General features: G+C 45.8%; 2 protein-coding genes across 2 annotated transcripts in view; one reads left to right on the forward strand and one right to left on the reverse strand.

Annotated features, from left to right (window-relative positions):
• Positions 1-2,138, reverse strand: part of LOC124303836 (tissue inhibitor of metalloproteinase) — a 52,848-nt gene extending 50,710 nt beyond the window's left edge. The window contains exon 1 of the mRNA XM_046761562.1: positions 1,622-2,138. The gene's annotated coding sequence lies outside the window, so the exon portion shown is untranslated. The remainder of the gene's footprint in view (positions 1-1,621) is intronic.
• Positions 1-21,052, forward strand: part of LOC124302884 (synapsin) — a 102,838-nt gene that overhangs the window by 69,722 nt on the left and 12,064 nt on the right. The window contains exons 8-10 of the mRNA XM_046759453.1: positions 17,576-17,781; positions 19,749-20,013; positions 20,519-20,765. Of these exons, the coding sequence (XP_046615409.1) occupies positions 17,576-17,781; positions 19,749-20,013; positions 20,519-20,765 (718 nt within the window). The remainder of the gene's footprint in view (positions 1-17,575; positions 17,782-19,748; positions 20,014-20,518; positions 20,766-21,052) is intronic.

Genomic DNA, 21,052 nt, shown 5'->3' on the forward strand with positions numbered 1-21,052 from the left:
AAAGTATCACGTGTGCGTGCATTCATTAGCGTCTAGTCGCATGGTAAACAGTTCGTGAAGCGCCGCGAGTGTTCGATCGGTGGGAAAAGAATATCTGGCACGTGAATGGGTGAGATTTGAAAATTTTCAGCGATCCTTGTCGCGGATGATTGGCTGGTCGATGTCTGAGCAATTTTCATCACTCCGAAAGCCTCGACAGGGTTTTTATGTTTCCGTGATCGCGGATCGTTTCTGCGCGAGGAAACTTAAGGTTCAAACTGCGACATTGCAAAATTTGAAAAATGTTAACTGAAGATACTTGCTTCCAAGTGACTACGGTATCGGTACGACAATTAGTGCAAAGTTGCATCGTGATAAGGTTTTCTTGGCTGCAGCTTGAATCTGATAATTAATCAGCTTTAAAGCTCCAGCGACAACCTTGGAAAGATAAGCAAACAATTTGTATAATAGAATGCGGAGACACGCTTGGCAGACGCGTTCAGGTGCCCGTATACTATCTACGAGACCCTCTCCTGTTTGAGAGTATAAATGAATAAAATAAAATTACGAAATGGTCCGAAAAGCCAACGTGATGAAAGCTTTGTTTCTTTTTCGATAAATTGACATCAATTATGTCGGCGCGGTTCTCGGGTACCGCCCTGATCCATTAGATCTCCTCCTTTCCTAGTCAGCAAAGTGCAGTTAATTTGAATAATTTGACGTGCCATTTCACCGGTGATGTTCGAACTCGGAAGAAGCTGAGCCCAATCTCCGAGATGCGCGGCCTCTGATTGCGGAACTCGAAGTAGTCGGCGGACCGGCAGGCGAGGCGCCGCCGTTCAAGCAATGCGGAATGATGGAAATGAGCGGGTTTAACAGCCCCGGGCGTGTATTTAAGCGATTACAAGAAGGTAAATAAATTGAAACTGCAGCTTGAAAACGGAAGGCGAAAGTCGAGTTGACTTTCGTTCCTTGGTGTGTGTGCTCAGCCTTCGCGCCCCCCACCTTCGTAAAATATTTGTGTTTGACAAGCGCAAAACGGTTTATCGTTTTCCGCCCATATCTGCATCTGCAGGAGAGGTTCGAACTCCGGACGGGAACGCCGGTCGGATTTCACCGCGGCATTGTTTCTGCACCGTTAAATTGCACATCGAATGTAATGGCACGCATGCACTCGTCGTAGTAACTCTTCGGATGTGACAGACAATTATCGAGACGTCGCGAGGCGAGAATTGAAGAGGTGTAATAAGTATAGGAATAAGACAAGGAAATCTCCTGTACGATTTGAAAAACCCGGAAGAAGCCTCCTAGTACGGAGATCTACGCTTGATATTTGAAACAGTGAAAATTCAATCCAATTTTGGAAAAAAACAGGGCATACACACTGATGATTCAATGACTTTTCATTGATATTTCATTGATTTCTCGGTGTATATGTGTAACTAATTCGTATTTAGAGACTACCTAGTTTCTCGGACTCGCGTTTTATTCATCTTTAATTCACGAAACAGACCAGCGAATGAAGGATTTTGAAAATTTGCACACATTCGATTTCCGAAACTGTCGTTCCCGCATTCCTGACGGCACAGGGTCACGCGATACGATTTCACGTTCATTAAGTATTGTCATTTGCTTCGCCTACCTTTTTCGTAAATCTCCCAATTCGAAGTCTCTGCTTTCCACGGCGTCGCTGATCTCGGTGATATTTTGTTCCTACACCGTCATATTGCCATCGCGGACACGATGGATTTTAAGAGAAAATAAAACAACACACCGCAGCCGCAAGGGTTCGATCCTTACTCGCCAAAAGGCAATTCGCGCGTCAGTGCTTCTCAAGCTGACAATGAATCGGTAGAAGGATCGTCAAGAAACTGATCGTCCGAACGAAAGTTGACAGAGAAATGGTTACAGGGTAGTTTTCATATGTCAAAACGAAATTCCCAACGAATCCAGAAAACGCGACGCGTTCTTCGGAGACGACTGACCGCGAGTGTTATCGTTCGATTTCTTTGCGGTTGTTCGAGTCCACGTGCTTGAATATCTGGAACACGAGTGATCCTGCGGTTACACCCGGCTTCTCTTCCCGGTTATATATGTCCACGGCTACCAGGTTCGAGTAAAAACAGATTCGTTCTTCCCACCGTTTAAAACGTACCGATCGCGCGCGCGCCTCGGAGAGAAATGCTAGCGCGAGCTGCGGAGGCAGCGGCGACTCGCTCCTTCGCCTCGTCTCTTCTCTTCTCTTCCTCTTCTCTTCACTTCTCTTCGCTTCTCTTCGTTAGTTTGTGCGCAACGCGGCACAGACGGGACTCGAACGGGCCCCGGAGCGTGGCATCGGGTCCCCGTCGGTCCCAGCGGTGCTCAGAACCGGGAACGCGCGTTGGGGCAGTAATCGGAAAGCACACGGAGCACGCATACGCAACGGGAGCTGGTCCATGGCGCCGTGCAGGGACTCTCGTGGCACCCACGTGTTCCCGGCATTTCTCGATCGTCGACTCGGTATCGATCAATACTTTATACCGATCCGCCAATCGGAATTTCGCGGTAGCCGATCGTCCGCAGCTGATCAAAGTGCGAACTTCGCCTCCTGGAGATAAGTGATAATATGGTCGTATACGTACATACCGTATTATATGTACTTGTATGTGTATGTACAGAGGTGGATTATACGCATGATCGTAACGATTGGCGCGTCGATTGATGATAGACGTAACTCTGGATGAGGTGCTCCTAACGCTTATGCGGCATGGTAATATCAATTTTTATTCATCGTAGCCCGCAGCGAATTATGCATGGGTTATAAATTGACCAGTTTATTCGAGTGTACGCACAACTTGAATTGAAATTTAATGAACTTTACGCTTTGCTGTATACTTTGAAACTGTCTGTGGATTCAATGAAAATGAACAAACTATGGAATATCACTCGACCCATACCATGCGTATTCGTATTATATACCCTTTCGAATATCAGGAATAAAAAATGAAAACTCTATTTCAGTGGTAAATATTCATTGGAATGTAAATGGAAAGATATTGTATATTGTAATAATTCATGGAAACATCGAAGAACCAGGAAATTTCGGTCAAACAAATTTTAACAGAAGTGGGCGTGATAAATTATCGATAACGTAATTGGTTACCTAATTTTCGGAAGAACTACAATCGGAATTGATCGTATAAATTCTGACGAGCGTTTCAGAGAAAAGCAATACTTGCGTCATCTTCAAACTCGGCAAACATACCATGGGGTGAAAAATTTTAACGATGGTCTGTGAATTGGAAAAATTCAGAGTAAATCAGAAAACTTTAATAAAATTTGCGTTGGGTGTGTGTGTCTGTGTGCATACATGTCGCTGTGGACTGCAAATTGCATCGTAAAGGTTTCCAGTAATTTTCTAGAGCTGATTCAATAAACAATTTCACGGTCGATGATTTTATTCGAGGAATTGGTAAGCGGGCGGGGCTCTATACCTTTAGTTTGTTTGACAAACCACCGAGTTTCTCCCAGTTTGTAAACGTAAATACATACACGGTGACTCGAGCGAGTATTTTACGCAGCGAGGCGCGGGGCTTAATTTTGGAGCGAGACGTCACGGCGGGACGGCGGGTTGAACAAACACAAATATTCGGGCTGTGTTGAAGTAAACGTAAAGCATGCACGTAATTCGAATGGTATGTTAACACTCCCGAACGTCAGTTTATCTCCGCCATCGAAATCCTCGAATCGTGAATATCCCTCCTCACCCGTCGAAAGTTCCGATGCCTCGGAAACGTGAATCGACAATGCGAAAAAGGGGCGAGGGTATTGGCGGAAGTCTTTACTCTTCTTTTATTTCCGTCGCGATCGACGAAAGGATGGCTTTGGCTGGCGCCGCCGCTCGACTTGTCCGTGGTCAGTGCCGCAGCGGGGACACAAACTACTCGCATTCTTTGCCCGAATAAGGTGAACTCATTCAGCCAAGTCGGAGCTGTGAGCGGCTATCAATGCCGGCGCCTTTCTCTGTGTACCTATGACGAAAAGAGGAACAATCCCTCTGTCACACTACTATGTTTTTCACTCCGAACCCAATCGCGTGACTCAATCGTCGTCTCATGCGATTGCCAAAAGCAGCATTATTTCGCTGGCAGGCGATCCATTACCAGCTTTATCAGGCATCGCTGCAACGAGTTCCGGTCCGTGATTATCAGAGTATTCTCACCGGTAACTCGATCAAATATTTGCGGCGGTAGGTGCAGGGCGAAACAGCCCACGCATTTATTTGTTTACCGGATTTCGATTAAATTCGCGATGGCGGCCGAGGGGTGAAAACTGGGTTTAACCATCGAACGGGTTGTTCGGTCAAAATCACGATTCGTACCATCGGGAAACAAAAGCTCAAAAATGAGATTTCGGCTTGAGGCTGTTCGCCGTTTTTTGCAAAGAGAAAGCGACCGTCATATCGTTGCACCGATCGCTTGTTCAAACAGAATCGTGCACGCTGCAGCGGAAGAACGAGCTGGCTAAACCCGTGGAAGAGAATCCGTTACAAACGCTGCGGGTCAAAGTAGGTATGCCAACAATGAAAAATCCGCGACCTCGCTGCAGGCAGCAGCTCCTGCACATGTTTGCACGAAAAATCGCGAACAGCGTGCCGCACAGTTATGGCAACTCGGCATTGCTGCAAGGATTTCATTTAGCGATCCGTTTCTGCAGATGAAATTTGCATTCAATTTCCTGAAAGTGCAGTTTCTGTCGGCTCCGATTTAGACGCTTTGTGAAAATTGTATAACGGACCGGCGAGAAACTCGATGCCGCAAAGGGCGGTGGTTGTGCGGAGGAAAAATTTTTTGCTTCGGGAAATGAATTTCATTGGTTCGGGCACTGTGTGCGGTAAGAAAGGACGCTGCAACATCCTTCTCCATCTCTATTGGAACAAAACCGTGGAGAACGAATGTGACCCGACGAAATATTCCCACGTGACCACTCGAAAACTATCCCAGTTACGGAGCGAACGGCTGCCGAGAGCATAATATTGGACAATCACTGGTTCACCCACCTCAGGAATACGCCTTCGTAGGTCTAATCGCTCGGATGCGCCGCAAGTGACATCTTCCGCCAGCCTGGCTCAAATTGCTGCAATTAAATACTGGATGAATGGATGGATGGGTGAGTGAATTGGATGGGTGGTCGCTCGAATACCGTCGGGAGGTTCCGCCATTTCAATGTTCACAGCAATAGGAAAAGTACTTACAATTTCAGAGATTCATTTGCTCGAATTTAACCGGAAAGTTAATCCGAATCGCACTGCGGTTATTATCAATGGTTGGAGGTAATTACTTACGAGTAATACATACCGGTAAATATTTTGACATTACAGCACCGCATGGTGATTGTATTACACATGAATAACCGTCTCTGACATAGGATTAGATAAGAACCCGGTCCCATGAAATAATCTTCTGCTACAGAATGCGTAAGCAAGGGTGACGTGAAGCTGCTTTGAAACGATTCGGTGTTCAAGGGGGCAGGCTACACCGAAAATTAGCGTATACGTCACTCTGAATAAAAGCCGGTTTCACGAGATACGTCGGCGTTTTTGGTTGGAGCGTAAATTTTAGTCCAACATCGTTTTCCGCGCTAGCAATTGTAGCCTGTAGTTTTCCCGGCTATTCATTGATGAGAATCACTTGATCGATTGTTACAGAGATTCCGGGATGAAGCATGAGAGTATAACGATTTACCATACGCGCATCGATGTGGCGGGAGGAAGAGGCGCGCATGCACATCCACACGGCACAATAATGCATTCAATTAGGACTCGAGTCGAGAGCTCCCACTGTGAAAGAAAGCGTTGCATAGATTAGGGCATACAGTTGTACGAGGTACAGACACGTTCGCATCTCTGCCGCCCCGTGTACAGTCGGAAAGAGAGAACTCGGGACTAACTAGACCGTCAGTCAATGACCGCGGTCCATAAACTCAATGCAGAGGAGCATCTGCGGACGAGATTTGTGATTACGAAACGTCGATGAATGACACAATGATACGCAACCCATCTATGCTTCCGTGCGTCTGTGTACACGTATGGTGATCAAGTTCGGCAAGAGATGACTTAATCTATTCCTGATTGGAAAGCCCTTTATTTGACGGTTGATGAAAGGCAGATGAGAGAATTACTGCGAGAACAATGCCTCGCGCCATCAGTGGTTGAAAGTAGGAAGATGAACCGAACCCTCCGGAGACGGATGCTGAATGGGTTAAATAAGTGACTCGATGCGTTGTTAACGGTTAAAGATCTTGCTCAACACCTTCAATTTTCACGCTCTCCGCTTCGACGTGGGGTTTTATTATTCGCGATCGATAATACAATCCACTAAAGTATACTTCGGGTGATGGAAACTTCTTCGACGTGGTCTTCGCCGAGGTGTGGCTCGTGCAACAACGACTTTAGTCTGCAGGGTTTTTTTCACCTCGTCAAACCACGAACCGGACCCTAGCAGGCCCAGCCTCGATCGAGACTCGTTTGCGAAGCTGAGGAATCCTCATCTCGTGGTTACAAAAATAAGACTGATCGCGCCGAATGACCGACGACGTGATCCCGTGAAGCGAAATCTCACAGCGCATACTTTTTTTCGTCTCCTTTCTATCTTTCAATTAGCTAGCGAAAATAAGGCCCTCAATCTTCGTTTACTCCGTGTTCACTGTGTTGACAATTTTGGCCGTAATCATTATAGGTTGCCTGATTAACATCAGCGGGAAATGATCTATTCAATGATTTATGTTCTCGATTAATTAACCCGACGTGATCGTAAGAACAAAGAGTTCAGACCTTGCGACGAGGCTCTACGATTTATTTGATGCAAACTTTCTTGTTAATTCGTGAAATAAATTGAGATAATTACGTACTCACAATTGAGTGAGAATAATTTTATGATCGAAATTTTTTATGTCGCAGTAAACACAGTACTTGGTTGTCCGTTGTCACTATTATCTATCATTTATGACGTGACTCAAGGATTGGAAATAGTGAAAAATCGGCAGAGAAAGTGACAGACAATCAATCATGGGATTCAGGTGTCAGTTGACTTGTTTGGACAAATATATTTGTAGAAATTGTGCCGCGAACGGTGTATAATTTTCATCGTAACAAGTTCAGTAATGGTTGACGTTGTTAAAAAAAAATACAATAATAATTATGTTATGCAGGAAGGACTCCAAGTCGCTTAGCGCAATTACGCCAGTTGTGAATGATAAGAGGTAAAGTTATGAGGCTGGCGCCAACGAACGGGGATAGTTGAGATGAAGCAGGCAGGTACTCGAAGGTGCTTCATGCCTGAGCTGAGTGTACGTAACGATTGATTATCCGGCAACCAGTTGAACCCGAGACGTTTTGCGAGCTGTTTAAACGAGAGAGTGGCGAGCTTGCAAAGTGATGCACGTTATACGTGCACCTCGGTAATACGGTGTATGTGCAGAGCCTGGCTCAAGTTGGCGTCGACCTAGATTCGTTACGGCACCGAGATAAACCCTTCTGCCATTAGCGAGCAGCGCACAGGAGATCCCGTCACTCCGACGCGACGCAGAAAACGGTTCATGTATTATTTTCTTGGATAACCTTCGGAGCAGGTATATCACCGTGCGTAATTGCACTATGTGTATTAATTCAAAGAGATACCGTTTCCTTTGAAGTTGCCGGCTCAAGCCGTGAGCCGACGGTTCGGTTCGCATTTTTTGGAGGCTGAGAAACCATTCGTCGCGGCTATCGCCGATCACTCGATTATTGCCAACTGCTCCGCTGATACGCTCTATTTTCCTGAAACGGGAGAAGCGGAAGTTTTTTTGCGTGGAATTTTGGGCGAATGAAATTGAAACAGAATTGCAAACAGAATTCTAATACAGCTATTGCTGTGCCGGTAGAATGGGAGATTCATCCGCTTCTACACATCAATGGACAGGAAGTAGACTTATTGACGCCACGGCCATTGACACCATGTTCTCCATAGATTTTAATGTGGCATTGAGTTTTCTCTCACACCTGATTGATTGCTGTACATGGGACGCTCGCTCTCCGGTTTAAGTCGAGATAAGACGCACGATCCCATCTACGCTTGTTTCTGTTTATTAATCGATATTATCCGTTGAATAATGTCGCAAAAAGAACCCAATAAAGATTTTTAGACGTTCCGTCAACTATGGTAAGCATTTTAAATCAATCGAACTATGGATCGCTTTAGATTAGGTGTGAGAGCTAACTTAACCTTTGTTATCGTTTAGCACGATAACTTTAGCTACCACATGGACGAGGGTCGATAAACGGGCAATACCGACGATATGTTTGCATCCTGATATCCCCGATTTTTGGTTTTTGTTTTTGCTATTTAGAATTCTTTCATATTGAAAGTTTCACCTCATAAATGAGGTTCAAAAGTATGTAATTGTAAATACTACTTTACTTCTATCATTAATTGAATATTTTATTGTTATCCTAAAGATTTCTTTATTAATAATGAAACATATTATAGTCTTCTTAAGAGGACCCCCTTCAGGGCCGAAACTTCGATTTTTTTACTTTCTTTCATTTCGACCTCGACACCGAGAACCTTACTCGTAGTAACAAGATAAGGTCGATAAAACGTTCAACAGGACAGGAAGTAGATTTGACAGTAGTTGTTTATGGCGTCGGACTGTTTTTCCAAAAGTATTCAGAAGTCGGATTTCGTTGCCTGTCGATCAGCCCTTGACTTTCGCTGCAATAGAAAACACCTTTCGTTTTGATCTTCGAAGGATTCCTCCTCAGAAGGAGTGTAAAGAGTTGCGCATGGGTGGCAAAGAAATTGGTATAAAAAGTAAAGAATAAAAGAGGTAAAAGATTCTCAACGGTTCACAACTTTCGCACTACATTAATTACACGCTTTTCTCGTTAACGCCACGCGGAGGAACAGAGGCCGGCTTTCAGAGGTCTTGACTACGGTACGCGAGTCATCGCATTGAGCTTTGTTAACTAGACTGTGTACATAGGTACGTACCTACGTAAGCAGCATGTGCGGTGCATATGCCGTTCCGTTGTGGGATTGCGGTTACGAAATAGCCGGCATATGCGAAAAGGTGCCTTCGTGGCCGGCGCGGGTCACGAGTACCTCTTAAATAGATTGACAACTTCACTGTCCTTCTGCAAATACCGTAATGTGCCTTAGACGTTGAACGGCGTCGATGCAGGACTCGGGTCGAAGAACCTGCTCTCGTATTTCTAGTCTCGGAATAAATCGCCGTGCAAGATACTCCCCGTGGCATTGTGTATCTGCGATACTCTGCTTGTCGAGGTGAGAAATCCGCACTCCCAAAAAGCATCCGGCTCTTAAAAGAGCACCGCCCTACGTGCTGGAAACGGAGCGTATCTTTAAAGTGGGCGAGTTTTCGCTCGGTGCTCTTTCTTCCCTGTTCCTTTTTATCGTCCTGCCGTCGACAACGTCTGACCCTCGGTATCTACCTCTTCCGTAATTCCGGCGAAGCTCGACGGGCACAACGTCGAAATTACCCGCGCTTTGCATCGTGTAGAATTCACCGGGATTCCAGCTAGCTAGTGGTGCACTTTTGAACGTCCCGAGCGATACGAATCTTATTCTCATCCTGAATCTTGGGGACGAGGAGGAAAATGGTCAATAAAAACCGGCAAAGCGACGGTGTTCCGCTTTCATCTTCCACGCCAACAACCCTTTGCTACGTCAGTTCCGGCCGTCGGAGCCTGCAACTCCAACTTCAGCGTCAAGGCAGCACGTGCATTATACATATACCATGATGCACCGTGGGCACGAGATGAACTTTGGTCGTATTTTTGGCAGGCTATTCACTTGTTCGCTGATGCACATGTCGCTTCGAGCGTGTGTAGGTATGCAAGATTTTTGAACGCAGTATTTTCATGCCGAAAATAAAGCGCCATTATGTCATCGCGGAGTATAGAAATAGCCCAACCTTGCCTGGAGCCACGGATCGTGCAGTTCCATAAATAAACGTTACTCTCCTGTGAATCCCGTGCACTGGCGGCATTCGCGCGAGTTTACGTCACGCTGCTGCATGCCGCGGTTCGTACCGACCAGCAAAACATCTTCAATGAGTATACCGCACAAGTTAATTGTTTGGGGCAAAAAATATCACTCGTCTTGATGCTGATCACATCTGCATTTTTCCTCGCGGAAGGTCCGCCAGCGCAAGTGTGGTGCTGGAAGATTGAGAAACGCGAAGTTGCCGCTGGGACTAGAGTCATAAATTTTTCTTCAATTCTTTTTACCCACAGATCAATACTCCGGGATTTCGGATTTCCTTTTCCTGGCAAAGCTACTTTCCTCATTCCAAATGGAGCCGTAAGCTGTTCGGACATTTGTTTACGTAAATCGACGACGCACAATATTTTTCATGTTACGTTACATGAGATCTCAACATGTATTACTGTAGCTGTGCTCATACACGGCGACATATAAGCTCCTTATCCTGTACCTTCGCTGATTGTGAGCACAGAAGTCTTTCGTCTGTCCAGCTAAACTTGCGACCAGTTCTCGTTGGTACAAGCTCTGACATTCTGGACCGGTCATGCGGTGAAACGTTTGGATATGATGAAACGTGACAGAAGTTACCAAAGAATTCTGTGATACTGTGGTAATATCGCAAACGAAAGGAGATACTTTTTAGGTTGGCGAAAAACGGACCATATGCTGGTATATTTATGAACTATTCAGGATGTGAACCGTTGGGGGAAAACTTTCTGACAACTTCCGTTGTACGGTGGTTGAAACGTAATGCACATATTCTATGCAGAGATTTAACACGATCTCGTAAATCCAAATATTTATACGAATCGGAAATACGGGCCGTACGGACGTGGTAATAAATTTTCCGCGGGTCGAACTAGATTCAACGAAGAAACGATTTGTTCTCGTGATACTGCAGCTGTTGGTTCGATTAAGGGTGCATAAATATTCCGAGGCCCCGATTAGGGCGTGGATAACGTCGGCCTGTAGGAACCGCCGGGAATAAGGTGAAAATTTTACGTAGTATAGATTGTGAGGTCTACCGACGCACATCGCGATGCGGTCCTGCGCTCAAACATTGGCCTCTACTAATTAACACGTTTAGAATAACCGATGGCCACACCCGTCTCTGACCCGTGTAAGCCTGGCACTCTTATCTCGCCTGAATCTTAAGCCAGGTGGAAGACCACGCAAGGTGACGAGATCGTTCGAGATGAATCTCTGGTACCCACACAATCCCTTTCAGGGTCTATAATTCGTTGTCATATGCCTCTTGTCTCTCTTTGCAGCTGCGCAGTAATCGGTGAAAACGTGACTTTCTTCTTTAATGCATAAAACGAGCGCTCATAGCAAAGCTGTTCACGGTGTGATGGCAATACATGCGAGTCAAGTTTTGGAATTGATTTTAATTCCCTGCAACTCGTTATTACAATTTTAGGATACGACCGTGACCTGAAAAATCTTGGTAGATACGGCCGTTTTGCGGAAATGAAATACGCTAGGATTCATCCTGGTTAAAAAATACAGCTTACCTCCTGTCTACGCGCGTGGACGGGATCGCAAATCAGACAACTGACAGCCAATGCCTGTAGAATATAATCTCGGCAAACGGACATCCTGTGTGTCGGTAATATATATCTATACAGGCGAATAACATAGCGCGGAGAGGAAGGTCAGATTTTATTGCCAATACCATACCAATTTATAACCATATCCGGTGCTGGTTCAGCAAATATGACGCGCATTGCTCTCTAACATTTACGACGCCCGGCTTAATATATGGCGTAGAAAAGTAAAGTATTTGTATAAAAGGCACTCTATTTGATTATTCGACTCGTGGCGTCCGAACTATTACTGGAATTGCGCTGATTTCTCTCAGGTGACGGAACTGTTGGAGAGAAGATGGCCTTTTGGTACCTTGCCAAAAAAAAGAATAATCGATTCGAGTTATCAAACAATTCAGCACAGTTACCGGTTTCGTAGAGCAATAAACGCATCGCGCGAAATCGTATCGGCAACAATGAGTAACCGATAGCTGCTTCTGGCTGACAATTTGCGATCGGTCCTAGAACAATGAGCCACGCGTGTCGATCTAAAAGCCAATAACTCGCTCAGCCTGGAGTAGGATAACGAAAACCTACAACATTGTCCGTTTGCCACCGAAGTTCTATTACAATGTCCGCAACGCAGAGGCGGTGATAATTCATAAAAAGTTGGCTTGTTTTATCGAATTTGTTGTGCCCAAGTCACACAAGCTTGCGGTATGGCCGGTAGCCCAGATCCGGTGTCTCGACAAGCGTGGTTCATTAACGCTCAACGCGACTGACGATGAAACTCCTAACGATCGGCGTCACGTGAGGCGTGATTTCGTTAAATTCGCCAATTTTCCTGATCAGTGGATCGCGTGTGATTACCGGAAGACGGGGAGTCGGAGATCGCGTGACCCCGTATGAGCTTCGCGAAACCCCATCGCTCTGCAGCTGTTAATCATTTTCTCCACCCCGCCGCCGCTGCCGGTGCGACGACGTAAGCGGGGATGGGAATTGAAAATAAGGAGAGATATGAATTCCGCGGCTGTTACAAACCGCACGGTGCTGATTTACACCGTGAAATTTTCAGCCACGTAACGGGGCGTTGTCAGCAACTATTCAAAGTGACTTCTGGTGTCCGAGTGCAGGCGCAAGGGGGAAACCCGGCGCCTCGACGACGGTCGTCGGGACAAGCGTGGAGGAATCGAAGCCGCTGTCCGGTCCAAGGAACTGCCGACGATTTCACCGGCTACCGGGGCTGATGCTAATAAACAACACCGGCGAGTCTGAGACAAGGCGAACGAAACGCTGAGGCTTCGCCTGCTCTCTCAGTTGCCACCAAGAAGCTGATATTTACGACCTTTGGCCTTACTCGCTTCTAGTAGAAGAAGAAGAAGAAGAAGAAGAAGAAGAAGAAGAAGAAGAAGAAGAAGAAGAAGAAGAGGAAGCAGAGAAGAAGGAAACTTACCTATAGAGAGAATGCAGAAACGTAGCCGCAACTTTGACCTGAATTTACCCTCCGGGTTGTGAATCCCGCGTGGATATCGTACCCGGTGCGCACCTAACCGATGAAAAGAAAGAAAAAATTTAAAAAGTAGAGAAACTCAATTCTCACCTGACGTCGGCCTCCGACTGCAACGATCGATAAGAACTCATGCCACGGGTGGAAGACCGCCGCTTCGTCGTCTCGGAGCGTTGAACACGGCACTAACCGTACATCATACAGAAGCCTTTAAACCTCCCGGCTCTATGTAACAACGATCAATTTTTATCACAAGGAGAAATTCCCTCGGTACAATGCCACTTTCTGCTGTACGATGGTTTGAGTATTCAGGCCACAACGCCAATATGTATCCGTACGCGTACCACGTGGTCCTCTATCGCCAAGATCTTCCAAACTTCACAGATTTAGCCTGCTAGCTGAATTCAGTCTTTCGATATCTGAGGTTTCGTCACCTCCAACTCGTCTGGAGCGAAATATAGTATATTGTCTGACAAGGGACGAAAGTTGGCAATTGGGACGAGTGTGAAGTTTGCGCTTGAGCGGAGCGAGGGCGACAATCAAACGAGTTGTATCGCCAATGTTTGGCCCGAGTCACATAGGAATATTTTTATAACAAGTGAATAGAAAGTGGTGGAGCTTTGTACGGTAGTTTTGTGGGACGCGAGTGGACAATTGCTTCTCCCTAGGGACGAAAGTGAAGCAATTGCGGACTGCGCATGCGCAAACCTATCTTTATAACACTGAGATAAAATTGGCCACTTTCGTCCTGCTAAACTGCTACGCAAAGCCCCACTTTTCATGCACGTGTGATAAAAAGAATGACTGCCGATTCCGTTGCTGTAAGTTTTCTGTTTGTAATTCAGTCGAGTTTTCGTATACTCTCACTGCTTCGTCCACCAAATTTCAAACCCTGACACTTGATGAGAAAATGTGCATAGTTCTTGCTCCGCTGGCGGTTCAGGGCTTCTTTTGTCCAAGACTCCCGCGAGTTGGCGAACCGGAAACACGGAACTGTGCAACAACGCCTAGAAATACGGGTGCCGTGTATCGTTGCGGGTCAAGCTGGTCCCCAGGAAGCTGTTGGCTTCCAGATCTAGGCATGGTGGGCAGTCGATACGGTTTGGTTTTTCAAAGCCGGCTGCAGTCGTGCAAGCGGTCTGTGTAGGCGCTGTCTAGCATCGGTTGACCATAACTCTTCGCCTGATGGGTGGCGGGATAAGGTGAGCGAGGTGTGGATGCAGGAATACGTGTGTACCTGTATACCACCACGAGTACAACTTGTACGTCGATATTACTGGGAATAAGGAGGACTGAGACGAATGTAACCGAGTCGTCGCGACGAGATGTTACCATCGAAAAAGTGGCGAGATAAGGGAAGATGGGGTCTGCAAGGCCCAGTTTAAACGTGACTTAAGTCAGACTCGCGAGAACCGAAGCATCCACTGGAGGAATATGAAAATCGTATTTTCCGGTCATACCAGTTGCAGACATTGGTTGGTTGAGAATCGTCGTTTCTCCACACTGGATATTTCCGCCCTGCAGTCGATGCGACGTCGCATTCTAAAACGGTCTTCCTCCTCATTCCAGAAGGCCTTGCCCCGTTCTCGAGGAATTCCTTCAGTCCGTGATCACACGCGTGTCAACTGAGAAATACCTTTTCTGGCGATGTGGTTCACCGAGTCCCACGGGTCCCCGTGCGCCACAATATCCTCCGCAGCTCTTCCGTCACCTGAGCTGTCCTTTTGTACTCAGCTGGAAGGGTAGATAGACGGTGAGAAACTATTCCTATCTCGGTGCGAGCACAATGGAGTGCTTCTTGTTACATCCAGACCCTTCTGTACCCGGAGTTCCCTTAGAACGATGAAATAATGCGCTACGCTAATGCCGAGCTCTTTACGCTGCGCTGCTCTCATCGGACTTCGTCGACTGGGACCTTAACTGACAATGAGTAGTAGACCTGTAGCTTCACCTAATTCCGTAAAAAGCTAACGTAGAAAGCGGCCCTTGTAGGCATCGAAGAAATGCTACGTACGCTGTTCGGTAAAACCTTTCAAGAACTATTTTATCAATGAGATAACGGAGAGAGGATTTCGGTTTGGTCACACTTGAAAATGGAGAGCCTGCTTCGTAGGTCAAGAGACGAACGAGAAGTATGGTGGAAATCAATTATCCTACGTGCTTGCTGCCTACATGTTTGACAAAATTCTTCTCATTCCAAAATAGAAATGGTTTTTGAGGCGGGAAAATTGATAAAAATAGTTTTAAAAAAAAAAAGCTTGAAAATTTTTACTTATCGCTTACAATATTCTTGGTAGAGATAAATTAAGGATATCTTGAAGGATGGGTAAGTCTATCAACTAGTAAACCATTTTACAAAATAATTGAGAAGTTAGCCTTATAATATGCTTTACTTTATCTCGCCAAAAAGTGCATTTGTGTCAAAACCACCATGCACTGTTGAACGTTAGTTTTTCTTCAGGAACACATGTACCCATAATTTACCTCCAACGCTTGTAATACGATTGACTTAAGTTTAACACCGGATCTGAAAAGTGCTTAACGTATTCGCGTTGTCGAAAGCGGATTAGAAATTTATGCCGAGGAGAACCTGTACCTGGGATAGGTGGTTGGAAAACTTGTAAGTGCCTTAAGACACTTTCGGTTAGAAACCCGCGCTTTAATGTACCATATTCCGTGTGAATTCCCGCCTGACAGAAAGCCGTGAGGATGAGGTTGAGTGTAAACAAGAGTTTCAGGCGAAGAAGTGCGTCGCATAGAAACTTTTCGGAGAGCTAGGTGCCACCCAGGAGATTTGCCAAGATTCGAAATTCCCTCTTGTGCTTTCGCACCTTGTTTAATTATTCAGAAGGTTGAAGAGGATGCTCGTTAGAGCGCGACACCAAAGGGCTCGACGAATGTCCCGAGTAACTTGCCTCGAGCTGAATCGCGAACCCCGTTCGAATTCCATGGAAGGAAATAAGACCTGATTGAAAGGCGGCAAAGACAAGACATCAGGCCAACCAACGTACCAGCAGCCGCGACTATCTTATCCTGATTGCAAATTAGCCGCGGTAACCTGACTGCGTCTCAGGTACCGAGACCCGTATACAGGGTAGCTTCGTCGATCCGTTTATTTACGACACATACAAGTATATTCGAGCTGACTAATTCCCCTCGTTTGTACAACGATCCGCGGATATAAGTGACGTCGTTGAAGATCCTTCTCCAATCACCACCCGTGCACCGAGTCGCCGGTGAACTTATTGCGCCCCGGTTGGTACCTGATCACCAGGGTGATTGCAGACACGGCCAAGTAGAGCAGAAGATGCCGGGCTGGCTCGAATTACTTCCACGTCATTTCAAGCGTCATCGTGGCGAAGACCGCCAACGAAATGACTCCGGATCGAAGTCGGCTCGAGATGAGCGATGCTATTTAGCTGTTAGAATTGAGCCATTTTCTCGTTAGTCATTAGCGCAGCGCTGAGCATAGTACACCCACACCGGCATCTGTTTCTGAAACGTACGGTCGAGATCGCGTATCGGGCCGGCTGTGGTAGGAACTGACAAGCTCTCCGTAGGAGTTGGATATTAACTTCCGCTTACGTCTGTTTCACCGTGAGCCTTGTCTTTGAGGGGCGCTAGTTTAACGAGGATACGAATAGACTCGCCTAAGTTATATTAATGCTAATATACATATTAACTACAAAATCAGAGATCTTCATCAGTTGTGAAATATTCTGGATTCGTATGGGATGGTAGGCTAACCCACTTTTCCTTAGTTGGATCGCTACTTTCCATTTCTTTCATGGTACGTAGGTATAAGTGTCTGAAGGAACTCGTACCGGAAACGAGATAAGATTAATTGTCAATAATTTACCGCTGCGACGGCTTTCAGAAATTATTGGAAAGAAGCTCAAGATTCTTTTCGGATAGAGGCGGCAGTGGGTGTTTATGGTGTATTTGAAGCTGTATAAAAATTATTCAAATAGTTTAGAAAATCAAAGAAGAGGAACACTGTGTTCCGTGGTATTTATTTATTTGCTTTCGAGGGTTCCTGTTCGTTCACATTCCTATTCCTTCAACATCCCGACATACGCGCTTGCCCTGATGTGATTAGGTTGTCGATAATTTGACGTTCAACGACCGCGAGGTTAAATCGAGCATTTTATTTTCTCTTGCGGACGTTAACACAAATTGGATAATCGTTAGGCTATGACGTCGCGGTTGTCAGCTAATATACCACGAATTGCAAATTGGGCGGTACAGGCTTGTCAAGAGATAATGACAACTGACCGCTGCGATGTAAATTGTAGTTTAACTACACTTTGATGAGTACAAGCGTCTATTATAACAGATCCGAAATTAATTAAGATAACAATTTGCAGCGTGCGATTAACCATCGACGACGTTTATCATGTCGAGATTTTGGTCAGGTCAATTTCCTGTAACCACTCAATTATATCAGTCTGGACCAATGATGAGAATCATTCTCGATTTAGTGCAGTGAAACTTTTATGCCAAGTATAATAGTGAATTAAATTCTCGCATGTCTCTTTCAGGTGACTGCCTCGAAGTATCCAGTCGTGGTGAAGCTCGGACACGCGCACGGGGGAGTCGGAAAAGCTCGTGCAGAGACCAGCCAGGAATTCGCAGATCTTGCATCACTCGCAGCCTTGTCGAACGCGTACGCAACGGCAGAGCCTTACATCGACACGAAGTACGACGTCCACCTGCAGAAGATCGGGAACAACTACAAAGCCTTTATGTGAGTGTTCATTCGGTTGGAAGGAAATCGTATCGATCAATGCGATCGCCGCACAAATACAGGCTCTGCATTTGGCAAGCAACGGCGTCAGCGCGGAAATTTTTCAGGATCAATGCGGAACGACAATGCGGGGGAATTGATGCGAAGTACCTCGCGAGTGTGAAAAATGAGTCGAATAAAAAAATATGAGGACCTATACAGAAGTGCGCGGGACCTGCAGGTCCCATTCAGCCATGTTCGATCGGGCTGAAAAATTCTTCGGCATTCGATAAGCGGAGGTGGCAAGGGGGCTTCGTGACGTCGTTTCTTATAGCTGACATTCGCTCCACACCACAAACCCCTGTCAACTCTGCCACGAGACACGGGTCGATCAATCACAGCAAAAATTTTACCGGCTTAAGTGCGTCCTGCCATACGTAGACTCGATCAGGTGTGGAAATATTTCAATCGCAGTTTAATGTGTACGTGAAAGCTTCGGTGCCACCGCGACGCCACTGATGTATGGCTACTGCGCACACTTGTACGTTGATCTACGGATCCTACGAAAAATTCTGACGACATTTCTTTGTGTGCTTGGACGGTCGGAAGATTTCTTTGCCACTTAGTGAATTCATTTATTCCTGGCGTGCATCAAGAGCGGGTTACCCATGATTTGTTCACACTTTCAGGACCCTTGAGTTTAGTTTTCACGCTGATTGTTGAAATATCGGGGGATGGAAGGCTCTATGAATTCAAACAATCTTTTCACTCGTAAAATATTATTGCAAACACTTACCAAACTTTAGAGTGCCCGCAAAATCCATCAGATTTGGCTCCAAAATACTTGGGCACGAGTGCTTCCGGGACTTCCAAGGGACATGATTCTATATCATGGTGCCAAATTGCAAGGCTTACGTCAGAATGGGGATCAGCATCTTTTTGGCTCTAAAGTAGGTGTTTATGCACGTACGTGTACTCGATAGTGAATCCAGTGATTCGAATCCCGTAATGCAGGGAACAATAAAAAAACTTGCAAGGTAAGCAGAACGTCGCGTGACTCAATGGTCCCTTATTCGTATTGAAGGGGCTTTGAATTCCATAATGACACGGCTAGCAGTGTGGCAGTTTCCTAGTCCTTTATCAAGGGGATACCGAATCCGCTCGGGTCATCGGTATCCCCTTCATCATCCACGCCCTCTTCACAGTCGATTATACAAGCTCCTCCTCGATGACGATTCATCGTTGTCCGATGCAACAAATATACCTGTGGCTTTGCACGTTCGCCAGGAGAATAATAATTCTGCCTGCAATGGAAACTTATTATGAAAAATCGAGGCACGAAAAAAGTTGCGGGAAAATTATTAGTTGTTCTATAAACCACGCCGGTTATTTGGGAAAATTAAATCATGCAGATGGATTTACGAAATTCATGTACAGGACCACCTTATTCTATTCGAGTTCTCCGTGCAGTATTTGATTAAGGTATTGAAATACTAGTTGATTTGAATTTTCCGCGTTTCAGTTTGCGCTGAGTTTCAATTAATGGGGATAATTAGATGTTAATCCAGGCTAGTCTGTAGCGACGTGTACGCTGAATATAGTTGTTAAAGCTTCATTCTCATTTTTAATGGCTAATTTTTTTCAGCGAAATGAATTTCCATTTTAATTGAACAAACGTTCAGATATTGCATGAAGTATTTCTGTTCGTTTGAACTGCATATTAAATTGTACGGTAATTAAAAGTGGTTTCTCCGTACGGCGTAAATCCGGTGAATACGGTAAATTGATTTTCATCTTTGGTCGCACGATTTAAACTGAAAATGGAATGGGAAGCCAGAAATACCGGATAGTCAAATTCCTGGTATACATCGTATTTTATATACACGAATTGAATAACAACAGGTGTAGCTTTCAACTGACCATCCGTGTTGTTCGTAGAATCGTGTATATTTCTTCAGAGGAAATCTAATTAAAGATTCTGACTTCAGGCGCAAAAGCATTAGCGGTAATTGGAAGTCCAACACTGGATCAGCGATGCTGGAACAGCTGGCAGTCATCGATCGATATCGAGTATGGGTGGATCAAGTTTCTCAGCTGTTCGGAGGTTTGGATATTTGCGCCATCGAGCTGGTCGTTGGCAAGGACGGACGCGAGTTCATCATTGAGGTAAATGACAGCGCTTTGTCTCTGATGGGCGACTCTCAGGAGGAAGATCGACGCCATATCGCTGACCTCGTCACTTCAAAGATGCAGGTAAATGTTTCGTCAATCGCTAATCGCTTATGCGGCATAAAAACAATGCGTAACTGTTCCCTGACCCTCTAAACCCCTTTGTCGCGGTTACGAAATCCACGTTATTTCCTAACCACGAGCTTTTGAGAACGATTTAATGCCACCCACCAGGGTCTGGTGCTCACTATTTTCGTGGTTCACACTCCACTTCACATCACTTGAGGCATCAAGTGCAGCTGGCTATCAGTCTGTCACTCGAGAACATTTATTCACACCGAGAGGTGAAGAAAATAAATAACAAGGAAAATAAGTGGAAATGACGAGAAAAAATCCGTAATTTTACATACCGTAGGTGTGCAGGCCGGTGAAGTACATGTGAAGATCTTGACGTAAGACTTGTCGAAAATCAGCGTACCAGCTGATAATCCTACCGGCATGGGCAGGCCACGTTAATTACCCACTCTTAAGAGACAAACCGAACCTTCAAGTATTCGACCTAACTGTATAAACCCGTCTCTTTGCATAGGCTTGCTGTCGATTGCCGAGCGCACTCACCAAGACCACATCTCGAGGCTCGGTTTCCAGCACGAGCCAGGCGACAAGTCCCGTTGACGAACGACCGGCTCCGTTACCGCCAACCATGGCTTCGCATGGGAGTATGAGCTCCATGACGAGCATGGGCAGCGTTGGATCGATGGGTTCGACAACAGCCCTTGCCGGCGACGTCACCACTTCTGACAGCCATCATCAACTTCAGCGTCGTGATTCTCAAGGTATGCGCATGGGTGACTTTAACCTAGAGCAGGCGTGCTATGGGCATCATTAACGGTGCTGAAACCGCGCCACGACGTGTTACGATTCGATGAGCCCGGTGGACGGATTCTGTAGTCGGTAAATCAGTGCTTACACAGCTGTAAATACGATGTAAATAAATCTTCGGGGATTGGAGATAGAAATATGGAAAATCTGAAAACGTGTCTTTGACTCGAAGGGAACTGCTTTCACGCTGAGTGAATCTGTACTGGTCGAGATATTCCAAACTGTAACTCCGACGCGGTTT

Source organism: Neodiprion virginianus, chromosome 4 (genome assembly GCF_021901495.1).
Source record: "Neodiprion virginianus isolate iyNeoVirg1 chromosome 4, iyNeoVirg1.1, whole genome shotgun sequence".
NCBI classification, from domain to species: Eukaryota; Metazoa; Arthropoda; class Insecta; order Hymenoptera; family Diprionidae; genus Neodiprion; species Neodiprion virginianus.